Source organism: Lotus japonicus, chromosome 1 (assembly GCF_012489685.1).
Source record: "Lotus japonicus ecotype B-129 chromosome 1, LjGifu_v1.2".
Classification (NCBI taxonomy): Eukaryota; Viridiplantae; Streptophyta; class Magnoliopsida; order Fabales; family Fabaceae; genus Lotus; species Lotus japonicus.
In genome coordinates, this window is record NC_080041.1 from 84,429,821 (window position 1) to 84,452,967 (window position 23,147).

The 23,147-nt window shown below is 34.6% G+C and overlaps 3 protein-coding genes across 10 annotated transcripts; 1 reads left to right on the forward strand and 2 right to left on the reverse strand.

Moving 5' to 3' along the window:
• Positions 1 to 5,184: 5,184 nt before the first annotated feature.
• Positions 5,185 to 8,627, forward strand: LOC130724591 (protein NDL1-like). 6 transcript variants are annotated; one of them, XM_057575887.1, is made up of 13 exons: positions 5,185 to 5,360; positions 5,536 to 5,635; positions 5,758 to 5,855; positions 5,996 to 6,084; positions 6,510 to 6,570; positions 6,672 to 6,758; positions 6,838 to 6,915; positions 7,000 to 7,056; positions 7,146 to 7,201; positions 7,405 to 7,540; positions 7,759 to 7,840; positions 8,209 to 8,286; positions 8,387 to 8,627. In XM_057575887.1, the coding sequence occupies exons 1-12, from the start codon at positions 5,313 to 5,315 to the stop codon at positions 8,244 to 8,246; spliced, it is 930 nt and encodes a 309-aa protein (XP_057431870.1). In that variant the 5' UTR covers positions 5,185 to 5,312; the 3' UTR covers positions 8,247 to 8,286; positions 8,387 to 8,627. The 6 variants fall into 6 exon arrangements, 5 of the variants coding, with proteins under 5 accessions (XP_057431870.1, XP_057431876.1, XP_057431863.1 ...); XM_057575880.1 differs by having other exon boundaries at positions 5,187 to 5,360; positions 7,759 to 7,927; XM_057575893.1 differs by lacking the exon at positions 8,387 to 8,627 and having other exon boundaries at positions 8,209 to 8,287.
• A 706-nt stretch (positions 8,628 to 9,333) lies between these two features.
• LOC130724576 (homeobox protein ATH1-like) lies at positions 9,334 to 12,808 on the reverse strand. 2 transcript variants are annotated; one of them, XM_057575847.1, is made up of 7 exons: positions 12,529 to 12,808; positions 12,204 to 12,357; positions 11,996 to 12,120; positions 10,634 to 11,739; positions 9,759 to 10,111; positions 9,583 to 9,643; positions 9,334 to 9,495 (listed from the first exon to the last, which is right to left on the reverse strand). In XM_057575847.1, the coding sequence occupies exons 4-7, from the start codon at positions 11,651 to 11,653 to the stop codon at positions 9,334 to 9,336; spliced, it is 1,596 nt and encodes a 531-aa protein (XP_057431830.1). In that variant the 5' UTR covers positions 11,654 to 11,739; positions 11,996 to 12,120; positions 12,204 to 12,357; positions 12,529 to 12,808. The 2 variants fall into 2 exon arrangements, with proteins under 2 accessions (XP_057431830.1, XP_057431838.1); XM_057575855.1 differs by having other exon boundaries at positions 12,204 to 12,808.
• A 5,362-nt stretch (positions 12,809 to 18,170) lies between these two features.
• On the reverse strand, positions 18,171 to 20,110 carry LOC130732143 (transcription factor MYBS3-like). Of its 2 annotated transcripts, none has more exons than XM_057584255.1 (3): positions 19,702 to 20,110; positions 19,245 to 19,444; positions 18,171 to 18,862 (listed from the first exon to the last, which is right to left on the reverse strand). In XM_057584255.1, the coding sequence occupies exons 1-3, from the start codon at positions 20,015 to 20,017 to the stop codon at positions 18,605 to 18,607; spliced, it is 774 nt and encodes a 257-aa protein (XP_057440238.1). In that variant the 5' UTR covers positions 20,018 to 20,110; the 3' UTR covers positions 18,171 to 18,604. The 2 variants fall into 2 exon arrangements, with proteins under 2 accessions (XP_057440238.1, XP_057440237.1); XM_057584254.1 differs by having other exon boundaries at positions 19,690 to 20,105.
• Between the last annotated feature and the right edge of the window lie 3,037 nt (positions 20,111 to 23,147).

Sequence of the window (23,147 nt, forward strand, 5' to 3'; positions counted from 1 at the left end):
TGGTCATCGCTATGTTCTTTGTGAAAGTGACAGATTGGACCCGGTTGCTCTCATGATAGACCCCGACCCAGATCATGTTCGGTTTCATGGTCATCGGGAGCTTTTGAGGGAGCTCCAACAGCTTATGGCAAGGAATTGGAGTATATCCTTAAGATGGATCCACATAGATGGCAACAATGCAGCAGATTGACTTGCAAAACGGGGTGCTCTTGCTCCCAATCCTAGTGTTTGTGTCTTAGACAGGCCCCCTCAGCTCTGGAGTTGCTCTTGTTAAAAGACTCCCTAGCCGTGCCTTAGTCGCCTAGTTTCTTTCCCCTCTTGTTGTTATTTTTCCGAAGCACCAAAAAAAAGTGAGTAAACACAATAAATTTATTATTTAAATTAAATAATTACCATAATTTAATTTATTTCTAAAAAATATTTTTAATTTAACTTATACTCTCTACGGTCCTATTTATAAGCAACAACAAAAAAATTCACATAGTTTAAGAAATGTAGCTAAACCAGATAAAATGCATTAATTTTGTCTTAAATCAAAATAAACTTCCAAAATTACCCTTTGTTATTAGTGTTGGAAAGTAGGAAAGAGAGAGAATAATTAATGAGACACATTTTACAAGTTAGAATTAATAAGGGTATCATTGGAAAAAATTAATTAATATAGCTCAAAATTTAATTTGGTTTTTATAAAAAAGACTAAAAAATTTATTTTCTTTCATGCTTATAAATAGGACCGAAGGGAGTATTATTTATCTATTTTTCATTAAATTTGTTATCATTATAATATTATTTTAACTTTTGATATTTTATCTTTTTTTAATCAAATCTTAATTTATTTTATTTTGATCCCTATTATCATGTCATATGATTCTAAGGTTGTGAACGATCGTGAGACTGGAAAGTTTAGGGGTTCTGGATTTGTGACCTTCACTTCTGAGGAGTCCATGAGGAACGTGATTGAGGGGATGAACGACTAGGATCCTGAATGAAGCCCAGGCCCGCGGTGGAGGCGGTCGTAGTGGAGGAGGATACAAAGGTATCGGTGGTCGTCGCGAAGGTGGATATGGTGGCGGTGGTGTATCTTATGGCTATGGAGGCGACAATGGTTATGCTGCAGGCAGAGACCGTGGCTATGGAGGTGAAGGTGGTGGTTCCCGCTATGGCAGCGGTGGTGGCAGCGACGCTGAAACTGGAGGAGCTAGACTGCTTCCTTACCCTAGGGTTTATGAATTATGATTATGTCAGTTGATTAGGTTAAAATTGAGTATCGTTTATGGTTTCTTCTTGTGGTTCTTGTTCTGAATGTGGTTGTTTATGAATCATATATTGAAAGGATAATCAGATCTTAGTTTTGTCAAAAAAAATGATACCATGAAACTCTTAATTCTTAATTTTTTTTTATCTTAATTCCTCTTAATAAATACAAATTTTTTTTGAACCCAATAAATACAAAGTTAAATTCGTAACTATTGTCATTTAAGATTAAATCTAAATTGATAATATTTTATATTTATATATTAAATTAAAAAACTAATTGCTTAGAAATTTATATTTTAATATCCAAATATTAAAATTTATCTATTTCATTTAAATCTATAATATAAATTATATTCAAAATAATTATTATAAAGTTTTATTTTAATTATTTTAAAAAATACAATACTTGTTCTAATATAAATAATTTCTGCAATTATCATTGTTTAACTTAACTCACGAGGTTAAAATTTCTCTACCGATACATATAAATTAAATATTATAATTCACATATAAAATTTATGTAATTTTCAATTAACTAATCATGAACACTATTGATCCACCCAAAATAAGGTTGTTTGATCTCATGGAATAAGTCACACAATTCATATTTTTAATTGGAAAATGACACTCTTGTGTGCAGATTTATATACTTTTTACATCCAGAAATATAAACTACAACCCTCAAAAGTTCTGTTATATCCACTAAGGCCTAGTTTGGAAGAGTTTATTTGAACTTATCTGATAACATAAGCTCTTATATCAGTATTTGAAGAACTTATGCAAATAGCTTATGGCCAACCATAAGTTGTTTTGAGCTTACTTTCATAAGCTAACCAAGATAGCTTATGAAAAATAGCTTATGCTTATTTGTAGTTTATTTTCAATTTATTTCAATAAAAATTTTAAAATAGCTTATGAATAAGCTTTTATGTCATAAGCGTTTATGACCATAAGCGCTTAATTAAGCTGTTTTTATAAAATGGCCTAATTCTTATCACTCAGAGACTGGCTTATCTAAAAAAAAAAACTCAAAGAATAGACTTATATTTCTTTGAATTTTGGGAAATCATTATTAATTGCTTTTGATTGAGGTTGCAGCAAAAGTCAGCTCTCTATCAGCCAGAGGACATAGGACCAAATAATATCAGACATCACGTGGCTATATAATGGGCATAAATTTCAATAAAACTAATGAGGGTTAATTGACGAAACAAAAGTGAAAAATGTTTAATAAAAATAATCATTATATCAAAAATAAATGTTTTATGATTGGAATTATTCGATTAAGTTTACTAAATACAATTAATTAGATCTTTATACATTTATTAAAATTAACTAGTAAATATTTATAGGATATTTTTGACTAATTATTTAGAATTAAGAAAAGAAGATTTTTTGACATAAGAAAAGAAGTTAATGTGATACCATTACATTTTGTTCATGTAAAGAGACAATGTAACTCTGCCACTAGTTTCATATCCATATGAGTTTAATTAGTATATATAAAACTTTGTACTAGACTCAGCATCCAATTAAAACATATTAATTTTCCATGTCATAATTAAATTGAATTTAACAATATTTTAATTCAAAAATGTGATTGAATGCACATATAAATTTTTTTACACAGTCGGTGCATATAAATTAAATTATATCTATATTAGCTTTTAAATATTCTGATAGACCTTGGTTAGAGGAAGGCCCAATGGATTTTCAAATGATGTACCTTTTTTTTTTGCTGCGTCGGAAAATTACAAGGAGAGAAAGAAAATGACTAAGGAACGGACAGAGAGTCCTTTAAAAGAAGGTACTCTACTTCCTGATCCGGAGAATCAATTATCCAAAACCCAGAAGAAGTGCCCCAAGCACCTTTCCTGGCCAAATAATCAGCTATAGTATTGCACTCCCTATCCACACAGCTTAACCTCACCTCCCAAGGTCTTTGCAGCAACAGATCAATGTGATTAAGAACCGTGAACTCGGTGTGGAGATGCATAGTCCTCGCATTCTTTAAAGTGGACACCAAATCACCACAATCTATATCGCAAAGCACCTTACGGAATCCTTTGTCCCAAGCAAGTTGTAGTACTTCCAACAATGCCAATGCTTCAGCCTTGAAGGCGTTGCCATCATCCCCACCCGAGAAACACCCAGCTAACCAGTGCCCCTTATGGTCTCTAATAACTCCTCCACCACCATACCTTCGTTCCCGATCTCTGAAGCTACCATCCGAATTACACTTAACATAACCTTGGGGAGGGGGAGTCCACGAGATGCTCAACAGAGAGTTGGCCGAAGCTGTCCCTCGAACCCAATCATCGTGATCCTGGGCAATTTTTCGCCAAGCAACCTCAAAGGGCCAAGGTTGGGCATCCAAAATTAAGTTACAACGCCACTTCCAAGCACCCCAAAGACCTGCTAAGAACTCCACACCATGTGATCCACGAGCCAGGGAAGTAACCCAATTACTGAGGTTTGGACTGCAGAAATTACTCCATCTCACCGCCCCCATGCGCTGCCAAAGGGCCCAGGACTGAGGACAATCCCGCAGGCAATGGAGACCATCCTCATCCGCCAAAGAACATCTCGTGCAAGTTGCCACGCCTGCTAAATGACATCGAACCCGGAGCTCATTTACCTTGAGGCCACCGTGCATAATAAGCCAAACAAACATGCGAATTTTTTCTGGAACCTGTAGCTTCCAAACCCAACCAAGTTTTCGATCCTCCATCAAATCTTGACTCTTTCTACTCAGACACGCATAGGCATCCCGGACTGAAAAGTTTCCAGGAGTATTGTTTAAAAAAAATATAGAAATTGCATATATTAAATGTTAGAAATTTAGATAAAACAATTTTAATATATTAGATAAGATGTCACTGACATGATGAGGAGATTAACAGAAACTCGAAAGAGAATTTGAAGTATTTTATGTTTCTATATAAGTGTCACTTTAAAGTTGTTGCACACTTAGTATTAAATATTATTTAATGTTCTTATTTTAATAAAAATACAATGCAACTTCCTAATATACCCTTTACCTCTTCTATTAATTCTGATTTTGCAATTTCCTACCACCATTAAGTAAAGAGTATAATTGGTAAATCATAATTGATGTTTTTTTGAAGTTGTAAAAGTGGCAAATAAATGGGAACAACAAAATAATTAAAATAGTAACACTTATATAGGAACATGAAGTATTAAACTAATTACACATGAACATTTATATCTAACTATATATAATTGTCATGTGAGTTAATAACTGGTTAAAATTATGCCAAATGTGTTTTATAATATTACTGAGGCCATGGCCTCCCTAAGCGCTCCTGTGGTGTAACATATTTTCATTTTTTGGAGCTTTGCCCCTCCATGTTAACAAAAAAAAAAAATAGGTAAAATTTTCAGGGGCTAAAATATATCCTATTCGACTAATATGATTTTATGAGCCTGGTTAATATGTTCTTTATGAGACTTTATTTCATCCGACTTAACACTATTATACATTATACTATCAAATATAATTCTTATAAAAAGAAATACTATCAAATATAACATACCAAATTAACCTAACAACCACACTTTTTGAGAGATCTATAATCTCTAATACTCTATCATATTGTTAGTTTTATTTGATACATTGAAAATATAAATTGCACTCTTAAAAAATCTATTCCTAAGCCTTCTCCTCCCAACCAATATGTTCACTTGAGCTCATTTGGAAGCTATCATATCTCGAGTTGGAATTGCTACAATAATTTAATAGAGAAAAAATAAGAACAATTTAATAAAGAAAAGAGAAAAATGTAAAGAAAAAAAGTGTCGGCTTAGGTTAATTGAAGCAGAGTGTGAAGTCAAAGAGTGAAGAGTCTTTAATGCAGGGCGCTGGTGTGACACGGGATTGAGCGTCGGTGACTCGTGCGAACGGTCAGAGTCAGTCTCAGACAGAGAGAGAAATTGACAAACTGTACCTAGCTAGCTCTAACAACAACTCATTACTATTAAAGCAAGCAAGAAGCAATGGCAGTGGCAGCAACCAAGCAGCATTCAAGACACTAATGGCGGACTCACTGTCGGTCCACATCTATGATCATCTTCCGTCCAAGGTGCTGCAATGCATGCATACATACATAGCATTCTCTTTCACACTGTCTCTGTCTTGCATTGTATTTCCTTTTTTGCTTTTGTTATTAACATTTTTAATTGTTCACCTCTTTCATTTTCACTCGTGATTGCACTTCATATGATGTTGTATGTTCTGGCTACTTTCATCTTCTGCAGGAACATCTTATCAGAACTCGTTATGGTTCTGTTTCTGTTGCTGTGTATGGAGACCAGGACAAACCAGCTCTTATTACTTACCCTGATTTGGCTTTAAATTGTAAGTTTAAGTTTTTTATTTTGGCAGAGAATTTGAAAATTGAAAATGGTGTTGTTACTTTGTTTATTTTGTTGACAAACTAACAATCTAACCATTTGTTTTGATGCATGTGGTTTCATCAGATGTGTCCTGCTTTCAGGGGCTATTGTTTTGTCCGGAAATTGGTTCATTGCTGCTCCACAATTTCTGCATATATCAAATTAGTCCACCTGGGCATCAGGTCAGCTTTATTTTTTGAAGCTATAATATATGGTGTTACTTGATACTTAGCTTACCACATTTTGTAAATGTTTTTGTTTTTGGATGTTACAATTTGTCTGGTTCCTTATCATCTTCTACTTTCTTCAAGAGCTATTACAGTTAGGAGCCGGTGCAATTGATCCAGATGATCCACTTCTCTCTGCTGATGACTTAGCTGATCAATTAGCTGAAGTACTCAACTTTTTTGGGTGAGCATGTCATAGCTTAATCATCAATCTCTTTCCATGTAGACTATTATAGAAAGTTTTAGAAATAATGCAATGGAATGGATCAGATTTTCCTTCCTAAAATTTGATGAATAACTAGCCAGGGAGAATATGAGAAGGTAAAAGATTGTATGGCTAAAATTTCAATAGAATATTTATATACACTTTTTTCAAGTAATTGTGAGAAACTTGTGCATCTAATATCATGTTTGCGTCAACCTATTTTTTCCTCAGAATCAATTATAACACCGTGATTGCTCACATAAGCTTCTTCTCAAAATTAATTTGGCGTTAGAACCAATCGCAGAAGGATTTCCAAACATGTTATAAGGCTAGAAGCTATTGTCTCCCTTCCTTGGTCTGGATTCTGGACATTCTGACACCATTTCTCTCTTAACTCTTTGCAGTCTTAGTGCAGTCATGTGTATGGGAGTAACGGCTGGAGCTTACATTCTTACCTTATTTGCTGTGAGTGACGTACAATACATGTTGCAACCACCTCTCTCATTTTTCACATTCTTAAATGGATCTGAATTTCAATAATGGAATCTTCTAACTTTTGACAACAGATGAAGTATAGAGAACGTGTTCTTGGTTTGATACTTGTTTCTCCTCTTTGTAAAGCACCATCTTGGACTGAATGGTTGTACAACAAGGTTCTTTCTCTAAATCTGGAAGACTATGTTTGTGGAAAATATATAGCTCCTTCTGCTGAAGATTTTGTAACATTTGCAGGTCTTGTCGAATTTACTCTACTTTTATGGCATGTGTGGGGTGGTAAAAGAAATATTGCTAAAGCGATACTTTAGTAAGGTATGCTTATGCTTCCAATAGAATTTCTTTTTATACTTTCTACAGCATAAGGTTGAGTTCATTCAATTTTGTTGGTGATGATAGGAAGTTCGAGGCAGTGGTAATTTGCCAGAGTTGGATATAGTTCAAGCATGCCGAAGGGTCAGCCCAATTCATTTTAATATTTTGATGGGGAAACTGTTTTATTGCTGGTAGCTGAAAACTTATCTGTTATATATGTTTTCTGACAGTCCTTAGATGAGAGGCAGAGTTTGAATGTGTGGCGGTTCCTTGAAGCTATTAATGGGTAAGATCACACTTATTACTAGAGTTTCAACACCAATCAGAATTTCATTGTACATTCTTGCACTCATGACATATAATTTGCAACTTTTCATGAACAAATGGATAGCTGATGCTCTTGTTCAACACATATATTTTGGAACAACAATGTGTCTATATCTGACATGTATATGCTACTAAGTACTAACTTGTATTGACATTTTGTAGGAGATCTGACATAAGTGAAGGATTGAGAAAATTGCAGTGTCGCTCACTAATTTTTGTTGGGGACATGTCTCCTTTTCACTCTGAGGCTCTCCACATGAATTCTAAGTTAGATAGACGATTTAGTGCCTTGGTCGAGGTGAGTAATAAAATGTTTCAATCAACTTCTATTTTCTTAGAATCAATTATGACACGAAACTACTAACAGACACATCTCCCCATATTGGATTTTGCCTTTAAATTCAATTGTAGCAGGATTTCCAAACTTGCAATAATTCATATTAATTAGTGATAAATGCATGTTTATATATCAGTCAAAATGAGCTAAGATTTAATAGCATTTTGTGGTAACTTCAGGTTCAAGCTTGTGGGTCGATGGTAACAGAGGAGCAACCCCATGCGATGCTAGTACCAATGGAGTACTTTCTCATGGGATATGGTTTGTATAGACCATCCAAACTAAGTGTTAGCCCAAGAAGTCCCTTGAGTCCATCTTGCATTTCTCCTGAGCTTTATTCACCAGAGAGTATGGGTTTGAAATTGAAACCAATTAAAACACGAATTTCTGCGGAAATTTAGTGAAAGTTTTGCTTATCATTCTACAATTGATTCTGAAACCAAACCCCATTTTAGGAAAAAAACTATGTTAGTAGCTTCTTGCTACCGAAATTGACTCTCAAGAAAGAGAATCCAAACATGCAAGTAGAAGTAGATGAATTAGGGTCCGGTCTTTCTGATTAACTTGTTGTAGAAGTTAATAAATCTGTGATTTGTCGGAAATATAATGGAGTTGTCATATTGTTGTAGATAAGGATAGAGGAAAACAAGAGGGAGAGTTTAGTTGAATGCAGGAAAACAAAAGGGGGTGAGTTTAGTTGAATGCAGGTATAGTCATTCTTTCATTTGTAATCTCAAGTTTTAGTTGGTAAGTCTGAATAGTGTTTAAATATCTGAAATTGTTTTTGCATGGATCCATAAATTGAAGTAATTGTCACTGCTATAAGGTGGAAATGGTGGTCACATTGCCATTACTGCGCAATCTCTTCAATATTTTCATATTGTTGGCATCTTCTTCCTAGTGCCTTTTGCTACTTGTTAGGAAATCATAAGTAGAAGTGTTCATTATATGTAATATTATCAATATGTTAAATGTTGTAATCTTCAGTAAAAAACTTTCTTTAGACTCCTGGTCAGCAGATTCTAAATATAAAGTTATATGTTTTCAATACAGCTATGTTATTTTATCTCTATTTTACTACATAACATAGCCATTAGCATAGGAGCTGTTATTTTAATCAATGATTTCATGCGTTTGGTTCCACGTTTTGGAACTTTAGAATTAATTCTCATTACCCAAAATCACTTTTAGGTGGTTATATACATGTTTGACAATTGACTTTGAGATTTGGTTTTAGTTCTAAAATAAATTTTGTGGAGACGTTAGAGAGAATAACTTTTATGTTGAACATAATCAATTCTAAGATTTCAGACCTGGACTTCAGAATATTTCCCTATAGAAATCATTTTTCCCATAAACACATCCAAACATAATCACTTCACTTTCAACTCACTCACTTAACCGGCGGTTTTTGCGAATCCTACCTTTACTCCAATTTCCACAAGTGCCTTTAAAAGGAATGAAGTTAAAATAGAAAAGATAGTAAGGGAGTTAAATAACTGCTGTATAGATTCTATGTTGTTAAACATCCTCATAACACATTATGGTTTCAGTTGTGCTGTGTTTTCTAGTTGCTTTAAAAAACAAATACTCCAATCTTTGATGTAATGCGACTTAGTTTTAGCATGTTTGGTTCTGCAGTAGGAAGTCTCAGAATCACTTAAGCGGATAAGTTACAAGGTGTAGCTTCTGAAGTTTACGTGCTTTGAATTGTGTCATTGTGTGCCACTGTCAATCCAAACATGCTAGAACTTTCAATTGTCATCAAACCATAGATGGCTCATACTAATCCTGTTTCCGTGGCTGCTCTCCATCCCTTCATTTCGACACGCCTTTCTTTTGTTCATTTCATTGTACATTTCCTCAATCATAGGTTTCCACAGGCGAACACGAGCATTTATAAACCAATTGGATACCTAATTAACCAGCCATAAATACAGTTCAAGTCACAACCAACAAAGCATATCATATTGAAGGTATGTAAAAAGAGCAGTAAGTAGTACCTGGCTTCTTGTCAACCCACTTTTAACTGCAAGTAAGTGCTTCTCTGCATCTTTAGGATACCTGAAATCCATGAAAGGACATGTTTAGTCATATAAGTGCACTAATTAAATCAAAATCATTTATTCATAAACTTTGTGTTAAACTCATTTCAAGGTGATCTATGCTTGAAACTCACGGATGAAGGAAATTCTGAAACATCCAAGCCCTTAAAACTGAGACAGATCTTTCTGGCAAGCCTCTTTGGGGCCTCCACAACTGGTCTTTTCTTTTCAGCTGCTGGAGAGCCCATTGCTTTTCAAGGAATGAGGTTTCAACAGACCATTCCTTCTCGTCTGAACACGAGTTGTTGAAATTTGATCCCATGGCAAGAATATGATTGCTAATCCTCTCTCGCAAGTCCTTGTATAGGATAGAGACCCTTTGAAGAGCAAAATGTGCATGTTTTTGTGGGTCAAGCTCTGTAGCAGCATGGAATGCAGATACAACAGTGTGTATCTCATCCAAACACTGGTTATATCGATTGTCCACCTGAGTAAAATGAAGATTAATAATAGTAAACATTACTTTATGATGCTAAATTCTGAACAAGTTTTAGCAAATCATTTCACCATCCATGAAATTTAATATGGTGAAGTAAAAAGAAAAGTTAACATTAATGAAAAGGAGAAAATTTAGATAAACTTTTTAGCAAGTACTTGTTGGAAAAGAAATGTTGAAATGATCTTGTGACTGCACCTTAAATTTTTTTTTTGAGAAGCTTTCTCATCTAACTTCTCTATAAGAATCTATTAACTTATATGGACTTTTTCTTATTTGAATTTGAACCAATTACTCATCTAAATTGAAAAGCTTCCACAAGGTAAAGGCTAATCCAGACGGGGCCAAAATCTCTCTAAAATCAATTCCGTGGAGAAGCTTCCTTAAGTATCTTTTGTGTGCCAGAATTGATTTTGGAAAAATATAAGCTGATCTTAAGTCCTAACATGCTAACACAGCAATTGGAATTTAAGATGAAGATTAAATGAGGTAATTTAAGATGTAGCGTCATACCAGTTGTAGAAGTGTCAACAGTTGGGATTTCTTTGATTCAGCTGCATGCCTGTGCAAAGGAGATTCTGCATGAGCTTCTGCTTCAGACATAGAATTTGCATTTTGATTTATCAATGACCTTCTCCCTGGTGAGAAAGCAGAAGTTGACTTGTTTCCACCTTCTCTATTACCAGCAGCTGAACAATTGATCTGTTCCAGGTTTTCAAATGAATATGTAGCAATTTGAGCAAGTATCTCTTGAATTCCAACAAGATATCTAGATCTCAATACTTCTGATGAAAACTGTACATATTTGCCACAACTCAAACCCATAGAAAGTTCCCTACTGCTGCTGCAGGTGGCTTGCTCCAACCCTGACACAGTTCCATCCATGCATTGAGTCACATCAGAGCAAGGGCTTGTGGATGTTGCAAGACTTAGAGAAAGTTCATTACTAAAGGTTGACGATGAACGGTACGAATGATCGGCCATGTTTGCAACATTTGATGCTGCTGCCCATTCATCTGGATCCAGGTTTCCAATGGAGGAATAAGGTACCTTGTTGTTATTCCACTTGCTGCTACTAGGTACTTCATTATAACTAGGGTCCTCAAAGGTAAAAGGGTTTGAAGTGCCTTGCCAATTATTGAAGAATTGGCCTAGTGCTCCCATGGAGCAGAGTGAAGGAGGCAAAGTTGCTGAATTTTCCAAATTTTCTTCAAGACCAATTCTTGCAGAAAGAAGGGCTGCAAGTGAAGCATGAGTAATAGGAATTCCTCCAGCAAAATGCTCTTGAAACTCAGTGTTCACACTGATGGGATTTGAGCTATCTACCACAGTTCTCTTTCCTTGTGATGTAACTAATGAACTAGGGTCAGAATAACTTGCAGGATTTATGAAGCAAACATCAGCATGGCTTATAGGTCCACTTTTCTCTCCATGAAGCATTGAAATTCCACTCATGATGTTGGATTGGTTGTTACGGTCAAATGAATAGAGTGGATTTGAGGTGGAATGTGCAATGTACATATCATTCTCCATTGAAACAAGTAGTAAATTCAACAAGAGGCTCTTGGTACTCCAGTGGCCTTCCAGAAAAGCTTCACTTCAAGAGAGGGACAAAAGACCTACATAATAAGAAACATCTCATGCTACAAAACTAGAAAAGAAAAGAAAACTGGAATCAGAAAGGCAGTAAATGAATATGCAAATGTAGCAGGTGAATTAATGAAGCATTCTTTCAAGACACAGTAGCTGATATGCTGAAAGAAGAAAGGTAAAAATTGATAGTTTAGACAAGTTATGAAATATTAACTAACAGACAAATGAATTCAAGAAAATTATGAAGCAAAAGGATGCAGCTTAGGAGTTAGGACTACCAACCTTCCCTTAACCTTAGGAGTTGTCTAACACTCACAAAAGCAAGTGAAGCCACTATATGGGATACTTGACAAACCAAAAATCGTCCAAATGTTTATCAACTTGCCAAGATAATGTCCTTAGAGAAACTACAAAAAGAAAAAGGAAAATGAAAAATAAGTGGTCAAACTAGGCTTTTTGCTTAAAAACATGCCAAATAAAAGACCAATACCAAAGGTATGTTGTTGATTTCTTTTGCATGAACAGCAGCATTTTTTCTTCTAGTATGCAGCTCTCAGAAAACAAGTTTCATTTCTTAGAACCCTTTAAGCTTCAATGCATCATCCTCTTCACTGAAATCCTTAAGGCTCAAAATATCATCTTGCCTTGCAAATCAAAGACCACAACCTCAACTCATGAAAAGGGAAGAAAGTATTTGTTTAAACTTTAAAGAGATCAAGAAAGAAAAAGGGGTTATGCTGCAGTGTTCAAGATGAAAGAAAAAAACTCAAAAAGAGTAAAACAAAGAAAAGGGTGAGAAGAAGGAAACACATTACCACTCCTAGGTGCAGTGCCACTCATTTCTGTTTCAGGCTTTAAGGGCCCCATCATCTTTTCCCTCTCTTTCTCTCTCTTTCTGATTTCCTTTGCCCTTCACACCACCTCTTATTATCTGTTTTTTCTCTGCAATCATCACAATCAAAATATATGGATTCTCTCTGTTCAAACCCCTGTTCATGGCAGGGTCGCTTCAGATACATTTTCAGAGAAAGTCCCTTGCTTTTTTAGCTATTTTAAACCAAGAAGCAAAATGTGATGAGAAAGTAGAGTAAAAGTGGTAAATGAGTTTCAAGCTTTCCCTTGAGAATGTAACAAGTAAACGCACAAGGCAAATGAAATGTGAGGGACAGATAATAAAAGGAAACACTGTTGTAGTAGCCTTATAACAGTGTCCTAGAGGAGATTAATGGTGATGCAAGCAATGGAAATTGTGACGACTAAGATTGGTAAGAGGATCCTGCAATCTGCATCCCTTGACGAAATTTATTGTTGTTGCTATTACCAATGAGAACATGACACTACAGAACCATGTCACTTGGCAGTGGATATGTAAGAATTTGAGTGTTTGCATGAACAAATCCATGACTTCCTATGGAATTATGAGTTTGTATTGCGGATAATTACATGGCCGCTATAGTCTATATATCCATTCTTGTGAAAATAATGGATGGTTGCTTGATCTAAATTTCGAAATATGTAAGAAATTAATGTCTACAAGTAATAATTTCTGTTCGAAATATGTAAGGAATTATGGCTATGTTTGGCATGTTTAGCTGATAAGCTAGCTGAAAGCTGAAAGCTGAAAAGCTAGCTGAAAGCTTATAAGCTAGCTGATAGCTGAAAGCTGATAAGCTAGCTGAAAGCTGAAAAGCTACGTGATTGAAACAAAAGTGTTTGGTAGAACTAGCTGTTAAACAAGCTGAAATTGTAAAATGACATAAAAGGACATACTTGTATAATTATTTTTCTATTTAACATTACTTTATTTTCACATTAATACCAATATGATATTAATATTAAAATTATTAAAACTTTAAATATTTTTATTAGCTACAGTTATATATCATCTTAAAAATATAATATTTATTTTTATTTATTTTTATTAATATAATATTTATAATACTTGTGCGCAGCGGTGTGGCGGGAATGATGGCGGAAACTGCATACGTAAGTGTGAGGGGAAAATAAGTTTAGTGTTTTTATAAATATATAAGGGTAATGATAGAATTTTAATAAAATAATAAGGATAAAAATGAGAATAAATTTAATAAGCTATAAGCTTTAAGCTATAAGCTACCTGAGATAGCTTATAGCTTAAAGCTTTAAGCTACTAAAATAAGCTCCTTCACCAAACACTTTTGAAGAGCTTTTAAGCTAGTCAAATAAGCTTTAAGCTAGTCAAATAAGCTATAAGCTAGCTGAAATGACATGCCAAACATAGTCTATGTCTACAAGTAATATAGGCTAATCATCGCGTTTGGTGGTTTCACAGTTTGGACTCTCGTGTGAGACATTCACAACGCTCCTAGAGAAGTCGGATATTATTTAGAGATATGTTGAGATAATCTTAAAAAAAAAAAAAGAGAAATAATCAACTTTTGAGTTCGCTTTTGAGTTGAGTTAAATCTCTCAAAGTATTAATAACATGTGTTTGTTTAAAAAAATGTAAAACTTCTAGCGATTTTAAATCATCAAAATTACATTATATTCTTTTAAAAAATAAACACAAGTTATGGTGGTTAAAAAATAAAAGCTCACATAAAATTTGTAGAATTAAAAGGATATACACCGTCAGTGTAAACAAATTTTAAACAGTTATTCAATTGAATTCCGTCACATCATGAAATAAACCTTTGTTTTAATTGAAATTGAAAATGAAAGTTATTATTCCTCCTACATGACATGTTGTGATTGATTGTTAGTGTAAAACTGTTTTACACCGATAGTGCATATTCATTAAACTCAAATTTGTAAGTCATCCGGATGCTAGGACTAGGCGGAGTTTACAAATCACTTTTCATAAATAAAAATTTTGAATATTGTCTTAAGATAATAATTTATATGCATGACAATGTAAATCACTTTTCTATTATCAACCAATAAAAATACAAAGATGTGCCACATCGTTGTTTAAAGTTAGGATAATAATTAAATTAAATTTTAGAAAAACTACATCTCCTTTATCTCTAAAATCTTTTTTTAAAGGAAGAATCTTATTGGTTCATTATGAAAAGAGTTTAATGGATATGCACTGACTGTGTAAAATAGTTTTACACAAACATCCAATTGAATTCCGCCAAATCAGAAAATATCTTATTCTTTTAATTAAAATTAAAATCAAATGTAATTATCTCTCCTATGTGGCATGCTTTGATTGGATGACTGTGTAAAGCTATTTTACACTGTCGGTGCATATCCATTAAACTCTTATGAAAAATGGTTGACATGGTTTGTGTATATATTATTTAAGGAAAGATAATGTTACGAGGGTACCCGCATACAGAATTAGATGAATGATGCTAATTGGTCAGTATTTTGTAAATCATGTAAAAAAAAATTATATGCAAATATTAGTTGTTAGTAAATTAATACAAATTATCTCTCTTCAAGGTTCGAACCCTGACGTTTTACCTACATTTACCCTTAGCTCAACCAGATGAAAGATGCTAATTGGTCAGTTTTTTTCTAAATCATATCAAATTTTTTATAGGCAAATGTTAGTTGTTAGTAAATTAATACAAATTATCTATCCTCAGGATTTGAACTCTGACCCTTCACCTACACTTACCCTTAACTCAACCATGTGAGCTACACATCCCTCCTAAATCATATCAATTTAATTGTGTATTCCATCAAACACACCGAATTATATGATGACACGTTTCCATTCTTAGGTTTAGTAAAACAACACTTCGTACCACATAGCAAAGCTCATACTCTCTTTGTTCAAAAATGGTTGTTGTTTTAGCTTATCACATATATTCCAAAATAGTTGTGTTTTATAAATTTAAGACTATATGTTACATTTTCTTCCATATATACCCTCATGTAATATTGCATCTCTCACCTACCACCTTCAGTTCTCACCAATTACAATTCTTACCAATCACTTAACCAATAATCAGTGGCGGACCTACATTACAATGAGGGGGTTCATCTGAACCCAACTCCCTAAAAACAATTACACTTACCCCTCTATATAATTTTTTTGAACCCCCTAAAAATTTTAAATTGTACTAGTAGTCTAAATTTTGCATCTATTTGTACCAAAGACCCAAACTCACTTACCTCACTCTCTCACACACGTGTGTGTCTCATTGTCTTTATTGCAGGAAGTGTGTTTGTTAGTACTGGGCCGTCACAACGTCAAACCCATAACATTACAACATAGCATCATTATTGTGTTGAGTTATTTTATACCGTGATAGACATGCAACTTCAAGAACTTAATGATCATTTTGGTGAGATTAATACTCAATTGCTCCTTTGTCTGACTTCTTTGGATTCATTTAATTTGTTCTCTACTTTTGATAAGGCAAATGTATTGGAATTTGCAAGTTTTATCCAAATGAGTTCACTCCATTAAATTTAGTGGTGCTTGATGTCTGGTGATGCACTAGATTCTTACATCATCAATATGCGTATGAATGATGAACTTACCTCTTTGAAAGAACTCCAACAACTTTCGGAGAAGTTGGTTGAAAAATGAAGACATGTTTATCCACAAGTTTATCTTCTTTTGAAATTTGCACTGGTTTTTCTTGTTGCAATAGCAACTATAAAAATAGTTTTCTCTGCTATGAATATTGTGAAGAATAGGCTGCGTAACTGAATGAGAGATACATGGATGAACGACTGTTTAGTTACTTACATTGAGAGTGGTGTATTCAATAACATTGACTCCGAGTTTATTATTGAACGATTTCAGAATCTGAAATCACGTAGATGACAATTATGACTTTTATAATTTATTAGTATGAATATATTAAAGTTGTTTTTAGTTATATTTTTACCAATGTGTTAGTTTGAAAAAAATTGAGCCCCCCCGACCCCTAGTCCTAGATAAGCCACTACCAATAATTATCAATTTATCATTCTCTCTTTATATAACTCAACTTTAAATAGAGGTGTTTTAGTCAAATATTATAAGACTAATTTTTCTTTATCTTTTCATTCTTTCCTACAATTTTCAGTGATCACAACTGTAGCTCAGGCTTTATTCACAATCTAACACTACTAAATCATTTTTTAGTTCATCGTTTAATTATATGTGAAGAATAATATTTTCCTTTATCAAGTTATTATCAAGAAAGAACACAAGAAATTATTTTATCTTTCGAAAGTTCAAGCTCTTAAAATGCGAAAAAAACACCCTTACAAAAGTTAATTTTTCATAAGTGTATTTATTTTGCACTTCTAGAATTTAAATTACAAAAAGTTAATTATATTTTCTGAAGTTCAAATTTTAAAAGTGCAAAATAAATACAAGTTGAACTTCCAGAACATAAAACAATTACATTCCATAAGTTTATTTGTTTAGCATTTTCAGAACTTGAACTTCTAGAAGCTAAATTTGTGTTATGAAAGTTCAAGTTCTTAAAGTGAAAAAAATACACTGCGGATATCGAACTTCCCGAAGTTGAATCTCCCAAAGTGTTTGAGGTTCACTTAAAGGTCTTTAGATAGGAATTTATTTGGTGAATTCTGTGGTACCCGCATTTTTTTTAGTGTGAAGAATAATATTTTACTTTATCAAGTTATTATCAAAAAAGAAAGAACACAAGAAATTATTTTATCTTTCGAAAGTTCAAGCTCTTGAAATGCGAAAAAAACACCCTTACAAAAGTTAAAAGTCAAATTTTTATAAGTGTATTTATTTTGCACTTCTAGAATTTAAATTACAGAAATTTAATTATATTTTCTGAAGTTCAAATTTTAAAAGTGCAAAACAAATACAAGTTGAACTTCCAGAACATAAAACAATTACATTCCATAAGTTTATTTGTTTAGCTTTTTCAGAACTTAAACTTCTAGAAGCTAAATTTGTGTTATGAAAGTTCAAGTTCTTTAAGTGAAAAAAATACACTGCGGATATCGAACTTCCCGAAGTTGAATCTCTCAAAGTGTTTGAGGTTCACTTAAGGGTCTTTAGATAGAAATTTATTTGGTGAATTATGTGGTACCCACATTTTTTTGTTGGTGTGATCACATCAGGTGATTCAGTAGATTAATGACATGTGCTAATTAAAATTATAATTATCAATGTTATAATTTTAGTCCAATAGTACTATCGTTCACCGGGCAACTCAATTGTCCCCACCTCTGTTGATGTCGACCACAACCTTGTAGAGGTTGCAGTGAATCTCGACCCTAGGCATTTGTTAGGGGAGATAGGGGAGCCCATGGGCCGAGGAGCAAGACTCAAAGAGACATCGACGCCACATCTTAACCCAAAACTTTAAGGCATTATGTTTATGGGTCACATTTCTTATAAAGTCTTCTCCTCACCCAAACTTAACCAATGTGGGACTCCAACTCCGCACTTGAATTCTCAACAGCATTGGGTTTGAGCGACATGATTTCGATCAAGGGAGAGATTTAACACTTATCTAATCGACACCATTAATCTTAAGGTACATTATTGGGAAAATACAATTGCTGACTCATGTAATACATGAATCTTTATTATTATGCTAACTCATTTGGGGTACTATACCTTGACCTGAAGTCAAGTAACACACCAAGCACCAATTTATTTTAGGTAAATATTATTTGAAGGGTGTGCAAAATATATCTCTTACTATTTTCTCTATTTGAAAATATGAAAACATACTGGATAGCTAACAGTGCAGAGGCAGAGTGCAGCATGCCCACATGGCTGATTAAGTAATACAAGACAAGGTAAAAAATATGGGCTCTATGTAACCTTTTATATAAAGAGGTCATCAACTAATTAATGCTGTCCATTTCTCACACATGACAAACCCAAATCTGCAATGTGGGTCTCTTTGGGCCTCATTTTATCAGACACATTGCCGGTCAAGCATGGGAGTTGCAATGCCCTCTGTTTAACTACAATGGCATCATGGGAGTAATTGCAAGTTTTAGTTCTAAATCAGGGGCTGTGCTCTGAGGACTTGAATTCGTTGAAGTGGTACTAGGCCATTTCAGCAGTGGATCATGAGGATGCCAAAGCCATTCAGAAAGAAAATTTTGGTTGCTACTAAAGAGACTCATGTTGATATCATTTGAAATCAACTTATCAGTTTTTCCTCCAGATGGGAACCCAAGTGGACCAAAAGCTTCACTTAGTTTGCATTCATCTACAACCTGCGGAAATATGTTAGAGACAGTAAATTTTCTATTCAATTTAGAATGTATCTCTTTCATGTGATGCACTAAGAGATTGATTTACATTTAGAAAGTATGAAAATAGGAAAATAATACACCCAATGCCCTATTTGTTGAAGTATACCAAAAGTGCAAAGGTGTAATATTTTTTGTTTTCATGCTTTCTAACGGTAAATTAAATATGAAATAAGTGAAAAATAATGTTTGTTTAAGTGTGTCTTTAGATACAAGTTAAATCTAACGTGAAAGTATTTTTTTCACAATCTATAGAGAGGTATCACTTTTTAGCTTGAAGCCAATGGTAACGTTCGTTTGCACTGCTATCAAAGAAATGGAGAAATATTCTCTTCAGTTCACTCACATCAAGCAAGGTGGGATGGCTTTTTCTTTTTTTGAAGCTTTTATGAGACAGACTGAGGAAAAGTTTTTGTGCATGACTGGCCACTTGGGTTGGTGTTCTTGTTTTCACAAAGTCTTTAGATATGCCTCTCCAGTTACCCTTCCCCAGCTTCTCAAGCCCCACAAGAAATACCCTGTGCTCTTCCTCTGTCCACGGCACCCCTAAACATAAACACACAATAATAAAAATTGTCAAACCAAACAGAACCTTAAAATTTTTACTTTCCTGTCCTTGCCTGACACACATGGATTAAGATCTTCTCATGATACATAGGGTGACACCTATTTAATAGGTTCGAAGATACGGACACACAAAATTTTATTACCACAGTGTCATGTGAAATATCCATGTGAGGACACACAAGTACTGAAAGAGAGTAAAACTAGTTGCAAGATATATAATTAACCTTTTTTCTTGCCTTGGATTGTTGATGTGAGGACATTGGCACTACTAGCTAAGTAGTTATCTGATTTTTCGGTAGCATCAAGCTGTGGCGGAGCCGAGGAGGAGGAAGAGGAAGAGTGTGCAGATAAAGAAGACTGTGGAGCAAACAAGTAGTCCAAACTGAAACTTCTTTGCATGGTGAGATATGAAGGTGAATAAGAACTTGTGAGTGGTGATAATGAAGAAGAAGACACGTCAAGTTGCACACCAAAAAGCCTTAGATGTCTAGTGTTGTTGCAAGTCCTTGAATTGTGACCCATGTTTCCACAATATGTGCATTTCCTTGCCATTCTCAATATTTCTCAACCAGATCACAAAGAATATCCTTAGCTTATGTTACTTAATGTGCATGAATGTACTTAGCCATTCACAACTTAGACATATATATATAGCCTCAGAAATCAGAATAAAAAACAAGTGAGGCAGAGAAATGATCATCAACCTTTGTTATTGTGCGGTCTTTGGTGGCGGTACTGTTAAAGTGGAACTTAAAAAGGTACCTACACTGGAGGAAAGGCAAGTAGAAACCAAGAACACAGTTTTTTTCATTTGGACCTTTCCTACCCAAGGTTTTGCAGCTGGAGACTCTTTTATGATTAAAATAGGCCAAACTTACAAAAAGGCTATCCTTAAGTGGTATGTTAGTTAGGCATGCATGCGGGGACCAATTAATAGAATTGATTATTCTTTGTTTCATGCCTGCATAAGCATCAGCAATAACCTAAGAACATAATTTTTTTTATGTAATAACACATGTATTATCTATAAGAGTTCATCCTTTTTAAGCTCTGAACATCCACATTCTCGTGAGCCTAACTCTTTTGGTGAGGGTTATTTTCCGTACTCTAGACTCAAACTAGTGAACTAGCTAGGGTGGAATCAAACATCAACCAATCATTTGCAGGTGGTAATAACACTATAACAGTACTCATAACCCACAGAGATTGAGATATAACGAATTTATATTTCTTTTTATTGTCAAATAGATTACACCTACTAAGTCTCGAATTCACAAAAAGGCTTAGTGAGTCAACAATTTATGTTAAGCAACCATTGGTTGAATTGTTCTTTTTTTTATCTTTGTATGTGGACGATCTTAGTGACAAGAAGCAATATTGAGCTTATTAATCAACTGAAAGCTGAAATGGTGGATTATTTGATCTCGAGCAGATGACATATTTTCTGGGAATGAAGACCAAACAGCTTGAGCAGGGGAATTTATGTGTCAAAGAAAGTATTATAAGGAGATTATGAAGAAATTTCACATGGAGCGGTACAAGTCTATGAGCACGCCTATTAATCAAAAGGCTTAATTGCACTTTTGGTCCCCCAACTTTGGCCTTCCTGCGAAAATCGTTCCCAAACTTCAAAATTAGCAAAAAACGACCCTGAAGTTTACACCCGGTTGCAAAATTGATTTTCCGTTAACTTCCGTCTAAAAACTAACAGAATATTCCGTTAAAAATGAATTAAAAAATAAAGAAAAATTAAAATTGAGAAAAAAATAGTATTTTAATTGAAATCCAGAAATACCCTCGCCACAAACCTAACATCTCACCTTCATCGTTCTCTTCCCTTTCTCAGCCCCACTCTCTTCTTCTTCTTATTCTTCTTCTTCTTCCCACTCAACCACCACACTACCACCACTCAACCACTGCACCACCACAACTTTCACGCCACCACACTCTGTTCTTCTTCATCCCTTCTCAACCCCACCGATCCCAACATTCAAATCAACTACGAAATCCAAATTTCTCCCAGCAAACACTCCCAAAAGAGAATCAAACCCAAAATTCACAAAGATTCCTTCCCCCTTCCATCTCCAAACCAACATTCATAGCAAAACCAGGAACTAAAATGACCAAGACTTCAAACCAGGAACCTCAAACACCAAACCCTAAACCATAGCCACATGCCCCAAATTCCAGCTCCATGTTCTACTACCGTGAGAAGCGGCGTCGATTTGGGTTTTGTGGGGGATGGGCGATTTGGGTTGATGATTTCATCAAATAGAGGTGGGGGTGAGGGAAGGAGTGGGTCTCGATGATGGTTAATTCACGGCTTGGCAGAGGCTTCAATGATGGTTCACGGTGTGGGTTTGGTTGATGATACAGGAAGTGGGTCTCTTGCATAGAAACAACGATGGAGAAAGGAAAAAGCTTGGGAAGGATGAAGAAAATAGAAGCGGTGGTTGAAAACAAGTGAGGAATGAGGAGGGGAGGAGGAGTGGTGGTTATAGATTGGGGGACTAAAAATGCAACTCACTAAATTATGCAGGAAGGGAGGTGGGTGAGGAAAGGTGAGGGAGCAAGAAGAGGATGTGGTGGAGAAGAGAGAAGGGGAAGAGGGATTTTTGAAGTGGGGGAACATGGATTTGTAGATTTTTTTATAAAAAAAAAATTATGGGTTTTGTTTTATGAAGATGAAGATTCTGGGTTTTATAAGATTTAATGATGAAGTTTGAAAAAGATGAAGAACCAATCAATACTTGGGTTTTTGAATTTTTTATTTTATTTTCCAGCAATCTGTTAAGTTTTGGACGGAAGTTGGACGGAAAACCAAAAGTGCAACGACATGTATAGTTGGAGGACGTTTTTTGTTAATTTTGAAGTTTGGGGACGATTTTCGCAGGAAGGCAATAGTTGGGGGACCAAAAGTGCAATTAAGCCTAATCAAAACGAAAAAGCTTAAGGGGCGTTTGGTAGAATGAATCTTTAAACGTTCCAGGTAAGTAAGATTGAGAATGTAATATTATCATGTATGTTTGGTACAAGTTTTAGAATAATTATTCCTAAGTATTATGGATTTCTAGGCATGCAATTTACCTTGTTTTCTTACATTCCCATGAGAATGAAAGTTATTTCCCATTATTTCAAATTTTATATTTTTAAATATTTTAATTAAATAAAGGCTTAATCCTCAAATTGGTCCCTGTCTTTATCTCGCCGTCTGATCGAAGTCCTTAACCGAAAAAATTTGTGGAATACGTCCTCATTTTTGCAAAACGTGTGGAGCCAGTCCTCGCCGGAGCCCGGAGCTCCGGCTAGTGATGATATGGCATGCTGACCGTGTTAATAATGCTTACGTGGATTTAAAAAAAATAAAAATAAAAACTGTATATTACACATCATATAATTAACAAAATATGATTGTCAAGAATACTGAGCCTTGTATGCAAAGAAGTTTCAGTTTGGACTACTTGTTTGCTCCACAGTCTTCTTTATCTGCACACTCTTCCTCTTCCTCCTCCTCGGCTCCGCCACAGCTTGATGCTACCGAAAAATCAGATAACTACTTAGCTAGTAGTGCCAATGTCCTCACATCAACAATCCAAGGCAAGAAAAAAGGTTAATTATATATCTTGCAACTAGTTTTACTCTCTTTCAGTACTTGTGTGTCCTCACATGGATATTTCACATG

What these genes read in the sequence shown, in the direction of transcription:
- LOC130724591 (XM_057575865.1), top strand. Translation starts at nt 5,313, where the DNA reads ATGGCGGACTCACTGTCGGTCCACATCTATGATCATCTTCCGTCCAAG. An exon ending in CCCTGATTTGGCTTTAAATT is followed by an intron (nt 5,636 to 5,757) that starts GTAAGTTTAAGT and finishes TGGTTTCATCAG; the next exon opens with ATGTGTCCTGCTTTCAGGGG. An exon ending in TAAAGCGATACTTTAGTAAG is followed by an intron (nt 6,916 to 6,999) that starts GTATGCTTATGC and finishes TGGTGATGATAG; the next exon opens with GAAGTTCGAGGCAGTGGTAA.
- LOC130724576 (XM_057575847.1), bottom strand. Translation starts at nt 11,653, where the DNA reads ATGGAGAATGATATGTACATTGCACATTCCACCTCAAATCCACTCTAT. An exon ending in TGTTGACACTTCTACAACTG is followed by an intron (nt 10,112 to 10,633) that starts GTATGACGCTAC and finishes CATTTTACTCAG; the next exon opens with GTGGACAATCGATATAACCA. An exon ending in GTGGGTTGACAAGAAGCCAG is followed by an intron (nt 9,496 to 9,582) that starts GTACTACTTACT and finishes CTGGTTAATTAG; the next exon opens with GTATCCAATTGGTTTATAAA.
- LOC130732143 (XM_057584254.1), bottom strand. Translation starts at nt 20,017, where the DNA reads ATGGCAAGGAAATGCACATATTGTGGAAACATGGGTCACAATTCAAGG. An exon ending in AATCCAAGGCAAGAAAAAAG is followed by an intron (nt 19,445 to 19,689) that starts GTTAATTATATA and finishes GTTTATGTTTAG; the next exon opens with GGGTGCCGTGGACAGAGGAA. An exon ending in GCCATCCCACCTTGCTTGAT is followed by an intron (nt 18,863 to 19,244) that starts GTGAGTGAACTG and finishes ATATTTCCGCAG; the next exon opens with GTTGTAGATGAATGCAAACT.